We start from the raw sequence: 7584 nt of genomic DNA, 5'->3' as shown, positions 1-7584 counted from the left end.
CACATTTAATTTGAGTCAAGTACATTCCTTGGAGTGGGTTGGGAATGGAAAGAAGTTAGGCAGAAATATCTGTTTGATGGAATTAGGAAAATGAATTTGTGCACGAGATAGCAAACTGGCTTTGAAATTCCTTGATCTAGTGGAACATACATAGCCTGAGACTGTCCTATTTCCCTATCCCCACAAGTTAAGATTAAGACTATCAAAGACTGACTTCTAGGAGAGAATGTTTCTGGTAAACTGACTGATGGTTTAAAGATCCATCCTAAGTATTTAAATGAGATTTAGTTATAATGTAGTCTGAGTGTGCTTTTAGCATCAGTCAGTGTCCTCTATTCCAGTGAGCTGATTGGAAGTAATGATTGTGTTCCAACCTCTGGCTTGGTTTGGAAGTGGTCTCCCCATTCAGTTTGTACAACATCCTTAACTGTGTCAAGATTGCTGAAACTAGCCATCCAATGAAAAGATTAAATTGCCTTATTTGGCACTATTCTGTGCCAATGGGTCTTCTGATCTGATTCTGAAATAGAAGAGGAAGCCCCTGTAGTAGCCTACATTGGAGACAAGCACATGGAACTAAGCCCAGTGCTGCAATCATGTTTGACAGTTTTATAAGAGTCAGCCTTCTATATATTAGGATCTGTTTCCTATCTTACACATTTATTTCTGGGGCAGGAACCACTTCCTTTCTTCTGTGTTAATGGTGACCCCAGATATAAAATCTATATGATGACTAGGTAGATTCAAAAAAGGAGAAAAAGAAAGTTGGAGGTTTATAAGAACTGGTATTTATGACCATTTCCTTTGGGTTCCTAAAAGAGCCCCAAGGATTGTTGTTAGCTCATTGGATGCTGATGTCAGACAAAAAGGTAAGCTTTCAATTGAAACTGATTGCCACTATATACAAAACAGAGGATTGGATCCTGATTGGGATATGAGGAGGTCAATTGACTACGTACAGTCATCCAGCAGAATGACTTCAATTAATTGACCAATATTTCCTTTTAAAAGCTTTGTATCTATTGGAACTATTCTGAGATCCAAGGTTCAAAATAGTTCTATTATCTTTACTTTATTTAGGCACCATCAATGAGAACCACAATTGAGAAATCCTCTTTAAGTGTATGCATTCTATTATGCTCATGTCCCACAAATGCTTTATTTACCTTTCATTCTAAGATGAACTTGAGGAGATGGCATAAATCTGCCTTTTTTCTGAGTTCTACATTCCTGCAGAGCCAACTCATCAGCCACCATCTGCTCTGGCAGGTGTATTTTCCAGTGTGGCAAAATGTCTACTGCTGCAGGTCTATCTGATAAATAAAGGTGTCATATTGAGGGAAATTTACTTCGGTTCTTGCCTCCTCTGCCTGGTTACTGGGTGGGTGTTTCAGATATTGAACCTGCGAGCCCCAATGTATGCTTCCTCATCTACTTCCTGTTTGGAAGAAGATAGGGGTTTTGATTTTATTAAAAGAGGAGTCAGTGCTTTCCTTATGCCTTCTTTTCTACGTCCCGAGTGCTATAGGTAAAACTTCTAGTCCAATCTGATTACCTCCCTGAACAGCTTCTCTTAAAAAAATTAGTCTCTACTCAGAAGACGATAGCTGGAAAATATTTTCAATGCATTCTCAGCCTGTGGGCAGATCATAGAAATAGAGAACCTTCTCCATTGCAAAACTGAAAATAAAAATGAAGTTGCAATGTTTTTTCACTCTTTCGTTCCTTCAAAGCAGGGGTCTTCAAACTTGGCCCTTTTATGACTTGTGGACTTCAACTCCCAGAATTCCTCAGCCAGGCAAGCTGGCTGAGGAATTCTGGGAGTTGAAGTCCACAAGTCATAAAAGGGCCAAGTTTGAAGACCTCTGCTCCAAAGGAACCTGCTGTGTTTTTTCACTCCTTTGGCTCCTGCCTCCAAATAGGCAGACGATGAAAGTCCATCAGAGCCTCTGGATGGGCTTTTGGCAGTGAAATGGCAAATTCTCTACAAAGAGGTATGGACTCCTCTTGCCATATTATTATTTAGCTCTGGGAAAAGCATAATGGAATTCCTATGCCCTGTATAGAAATCAGGACCAGTCAAAACGACGCAGGCCTGGGCCACTATGTCAGCTCATACCACTCTAGGACTTTTCTTGCAACTGTTTTTTTCTAACACAACTCCACATTTAGCTTTTGGTTCCTCTACTATCATTCTCTTGGTGGGGAAAAAGGAGATTGAGTTTATTTTTCCTGAGGCTTTTGAAAGTTGGATGGTGTCAGAGTACTCTTTCTGACCTCTGTCCTAGAATCTCCTGATATCCTTTACATCTCCTGCCAACTTGCCTATTTACTTTGGTAGTGAACAATTCATAACTGGCTTCAGTTGTCTGGCTAGCTGACCTGGCTGTATCTTCTTGTCTTCATAACTCCCCAATATTTTGGGAAAATGTTCTTTGCATCTGCTAAAAAGCCACCAAAGCTGATGTCTCCTGAAGCCTAGTCTGCTAAGAAGGGATGATTTCTGGGAAGTCTTCAGCACTGCCGTATTGTGGATAGGCTCAAAGTCCCCATGCTGTGTTGTGCTACATATGAAAGTCCAGTTTGGATTCTTCCCTCATCTCCTTGACCAGTGGTTCTCAACCTTTTTAATGCCGCGACCCCAACCGGTCATAAGTCGAGGACTAAACCGGTCGTAAGTCGAGGACTAAACCGGTCGTAAGTCGAGAACTAAACCGGTCGTAAGTCGAGGACTACCCAACCGGTCGTAAGTCGAGGACTTTCCCTGCCCGGGAGCGCCGTGCATGTGTGTTTCCGCCCCCTGCGCCGGCCGAGGCGTAGCTGGCAAGCGGCAGAGACGGAGCAGGCCGACCACCAGCTGGCCCAGCCCAAGGGAGGTAAGGCACCCGCTGGAAAAGGGGGAAAAATGGTGGACAAAAAAAATGGCGGACAGCCTTACTTGGCAACCCCCATGAAATGGTCGATCGACCCCAAATGGGGTCCCAACCCACAGGTTGAGAACCACTGTCCTTGACTGTTCTCCTGCCCTGGCCATCTGAGATACTGCCTCCTGCAAAGATATTGATCAGTGGGTTTATGGCTGACAGGAAACACTTTCCCACAGAATCAGAGTACCGGCAGCAGACAAAAGCCATTTCTTCCTCCAGAAAGCAGAACAGAAAAGGAGGGAATGTCTCTCTTGGATAGGAAGAAAGTTTAAGCCAGTATTTCTCAAACTGTGGCTGCCTGGAGAATACTGGGAGTTGAAGTCACGTATCCTCAAGTTGCCAAGTTTAAGAAACACTGGCTTAAGTCTTATTTTCCAAGGAGAAGTTGAAGGGGGTCCACCTTACTCATTTTAATTTTACATTCTTTCAAAACTTTTGCACCTCTGGTATTATTGAGCCAATCCTAGCCCCACACTGGCTGTTACTATTCCAGTCAATTTGGATGCTAATCAATTTAAGAAGAGACCGGACAGCCACTTGTCTGAAATGGAATGGGTCTCCTGCTTGAACAGGGGGATTGGACTAGATCAGTGTTTCTCAACCTTGACAATTTTAAGGCATGTGGACTTCAACTCCCAGAATTCCACAGCCAGCATTGCTGGCTGTGGAATTCTGGGAGTTGAAGTCCACATGCCTTAAAATTGTCAAGGTTGAGAAACACTGGACTAGATAGAAGACCTTTCAGCTCTATTTTGATTCTGATTCAATTTGACTTTAATATATCCACGCTAGAGATACAGTTTTGAGCAAATGGTCCAAAAATCGGCCTCCGCCTATTCAGTGACGGTTCCTCGCTACCCAGAGGGGAAAGGGGACACCACAAACCATAAGACACCGCCTCAACCCCCTCCACCCCGAAAAAGCCACCTCCTTCTCCAGCGACACGCGACGCTTTGCAAAGCCGCTCGTGTGAACCCTCTGACGCGGGTCTGCTCCCAATAGGGAGGAAAACCCTCGTGGAGACGCGAAAAGGGCGGCGAAGGGGCTCCTTCACTCACCCTCTCATGGTGAACTTGGTCACCGCCAGCCGGGAGCCGGCGGCGCTCAGTTCGCTCTGGAAGTCGGCGTCGTTAGCCATCACCTTCACCCCGACCATCCCGGCAGCGACTCACGGGCGGCGGGGGCTAAACGGCAGGAAAGCGCCGGCGGCGGCAGAAGCAGCAATTCGTCGCCCGGTATCTGCACAGTCACCGCGGGAAGAAGGAGGAAGACGCACGCCCAGCATGCACCACAGCATCTTTTGCGCAGGCGCGGGGAGCTCAGCCCTTTCCCGCTCCTTCCTTAACCTTTCCCGAGCGAGTCATTCAGGCTCAGGGATAGAGTGGTGAAGGGGGCGGGGGGGGAGGAAAGGTTGGGCAGAGCCAACTTCCGGTAAGCGTGGAGGGAAAAAAAAAAAAAAAAAACAACCACGGAGGCGATTGAGCGCAGAGAGGCGCCGGTCTAAGCGTGGTGCCTCTCTATGGTGAGCCGCTGTAAGAAGTGGGGAAGATTGAGAGCGGAAGGCCTCCTCGGTTTTAGGCGGAAGTCAACTTGACCAAAGGGCTGGAGCCTTTCAGGTTCTGGAAAGGAGCGAGTTTGCCATCTTGGTTGTGGGCATGAGATATCTGGAATAGAAATACAGGTCCTTTGGTGATATTCTGAAGCAGTGTTTCTCAACCGTGGCGGTTTTAAGATGTGTGGACTTCAATTCCCAGAATTCCCCAGCTAGCCAGCTGGTCCAAACTTTTTAAAGTTGCTGAAGTTGAGAAACACTCTTCTGGAGATACGGAAGCTTTAGAAATTGTCTTAAGTTTGGGTCTAGAGTGTCTGTGTCAGTATGTATATCCGACGCTTTTCTGCTGTAACTTTTTGGATTACCGTATTTTTTTTATATAGACCTTTTATATAGACCTTTGTGGTATGCTATTTTGAAAATGTGCTTTTACAGGGATTCTTTTAAAACTGGATACATTCGCCAGAGAAAATTGAATAGCATCAGCAAAGGTACTTTACTCGAAGCTTTATATATGTTGTTTTACGTAATTCGTTACTTAATACCTTGATTAGCTCTTAGGCCAGATCAAAATTCAAAATATAAAATACAGAATCATTAAAGAAATACTGTAATAATTATGCCATTCATTACTTGAATTTTAGCTTCAGTGAAATAGTGGTAATTTAATTCAACGTGTATGATTGTCCGCCTTGAAACCATGACTTTGAGCTGATGGCAACAGTTAAAACAATTACAGCAGAATCAGTGCAGCCAAGCTAAAACAAAACAAAAAAATCTCTATCTTTGTCTCCATCTTTTTTGCACCATAAGCCCCATTTATATCCCAAAGGTGCTTTTTTCCAGAGTCCAAGTGGACTTTCTTGTTTTTCTGTGGATGACTGAGAATCTCCATAGACATTCCCCCTTATGGAAGCTGACAATAGGCTTGATGTCAGAAAGCATTAAGTTGCTGGCGCCCGCTATATTCTCCCAGGACGCTCCCTTACATGCCTGCATCTCCTGCCCCATTAACATTTCGCTCTAGCACTGATGATACTACCTAGTTTGGGTAATGAAACGTCTGCAAGAAAACGAGCAAGCTCAGAGAGCACCAAGGAGCCCCATGTGAAGCCTGAGCTACAAATATTCTCCTTTATTAATACATTTCGCTTTGCTTTCTTCTTCAACCCGCGCTCCCCTTCCCCGCCCCGCGGAAAGAGGGGCGTCGGTGCCATGCGTCATCTCGGAACCCCCCCCACCCCCGTTCCGCCCCGTCTTTCCGTCTCCATGGCTACAGCCTCTCGCGGCCGAGGCGGCTGCCGCCAAGCGCCGCGCGGCTCTTTTGCGACACTTGCGGCAGCCGTCGCGGCAGCTGCCAGTCCGTCAGCTGATTTCCAGCGGCTGCGTTGAGCCCCGGCTCTGAGGGGCGAGCAGGAAGCGGAGCCGGCGAGGGCAGTCGCGGAGGCTGAAGGCGCCCTTCTTCCAGCAGGAGGAGGAACAGGAGGCTGCTCCACGCGGCCGAAGCAGGTACTAGTCCGTCGGGGCAGCACGACCCCTGTTTTCGGCTGAATTCGGGTAGAAGTTGACCGTCTGCAGCCCTCCGGCTCCCCCTCTGGCTTATGGTTCCCTCCCAACCATCTTTTCGTTTCCAGAGCTGACAGCAGGATCCCGCGGCTTCCTCCGCCGCCCCTCTTCTCCTTCACCCTCTCATTTGACTCTTCCCCCATTTCCGAAGTGTGTTTGTGTGTCTCTGCGCGCTGTGTGCCTGGCAAACCCTTTGCAACCAGGAGGGATTTGTAAGCACCCACTTCAAACCCCCCCACCGCATCCCCTTCTATCTCCTCTCTCAGATGTGGTTTTGTGCTTGATGCTTTTTAAAAAATAATAAAAAATAGGGTTATTTTCAGGGTGAGTTGATGAGAGTTGCTTTATCTGGAAAGCAAGATGACATTTTTTAGAGAAATTCACTCATTTAGCTTCCCGGGTGGGAAGCCTTTTTTCTCTCTGCGGATCTCTTCGAGCAGGTTTCCTACCGCCCCCTTTGATCGATCGATCGATCGATTGATTGTGTGCCATCAAGTCATTTTTACCTCCTAGCGACCGCATAAGATGCATTTGCTCCATGGGGATTTGTCCCTAATCTGGTCTTCCAGCATTGCACCCGTTACTGCTGAAATTCGGTTCATTCAGTCTGCTTCTTCTCTTTCCTTTCGCCTTTCCCAGCGTTAGATCCTTTTCCTTATCTTTGCAAAATGTCTCTGAAATGAGATAATGTGAGCTTGCTCATTTGTGCCCTGAGTGAGAACTCTGGGTTGTTTTTGATCACACATGCTTACCATAGATCTCACCCATGGGCTCTCCTCCTCTCCTTCTCCTTCTCCTTCTCCTCTCCCTTCTCTTCCCTTCCCTTCCCTTCTCTTCCAGAGGTGGGGACATCACTACTACCCCATTTGTACCAAGTGTGCCTCTCCCCCCTCTGATATTTTTCACCCCATTTCAATGTCACCCTTTTGAGTAGCCAGATCAACTCATTTCTGCCTGTGTCAGATGCAACCTAGTTTTCCTGGCAAGAGATCCCCCTTTTGCCCACTTACCATTAACTCATACTTATTCTGGCAGGTTTTCCTCAGCCCCAAAATGAGAATCAGTTTTTCCATTGTGTTTTAGTAAGATGATCTATTTTCGCATCCATGAAACTGAAACGTGCACATGGATCAGTGCACATATTATAGTTCTCTTAAAACTCTTCACCCAAATCCAGAGATGAGCTTGGGAATTCTAGGAAAACATAAAATTCTTTCTTTTTTTTTTTTTTTTTAAATAGTTACTTACTGCTTTATATTGATTATTTCATATGGAAGGAAGCGGTCTGGTGATCCCAGAGATGCATTTTTATGTTAGCGCACAGATGAATATTTAGCATCATGTTGTTGTAGTAAAGCCACTGCTTTGAGGATGGTCAGAGATTGTAGTTTTGCTGATTTCAATGGCAGATTCCTTATTGGAACCCATATAATAAAAGACACTCTCTTCTTCCATTTGATGTGAGAGAGAAGGATCTCTTTTCTGCACATACTCTATTTGGATGGCTAATATTCCTTACACTATACTTGATTTTCCTTA

At 45.7% G+C, this 7584-nt stretch overlaps 1 protein-coding gene across 1 annotated transcript in view; it reads right to left on the bottom strand.

The window, feature by feature from the left end:
• Positions 1-4195, bottom strand: part of TXNL1 (thioredoxin like 1) — a 25199-nt gene extending 21004 nt beyond the window's left edge. Inside the window, exon 1 of the mRNA XM_015814341.1 lies at positions 3986-4195. Coding sequence (XP_015669827.1) covers positions 3986-4083 — 98 coding nt within the window. The 5' untranslated portion in view covers positions 4084-4195. The remainder of the gene's footprint in view (positions 1-3985) is intronic.
• Between the last annotated feature and the right edge of the window lie 3389 nt (positions 4196-7584).

This window comes from Protobothrops mucrosquamatus, unplaced genomic scaffold (assembly GCF_001527695.2).
Source record: "Protobothrops mucrosquamatus isolate PMUCROS unplaced genomic scaffold, P.Mucros_1.0 scaffold_85, whole genome shotgun sequence".
In the NCBI taxonomy this organism is placed as follows: Eukaryota; Metazoa; Chordata; class Lepidosauria; order Squamata; family Viperidae; genus Protobothrops; species Protobothrops mucrosquamatus.
This window is presented reverse-complemented; position numbering and strand designations above follow the sequence as displayed.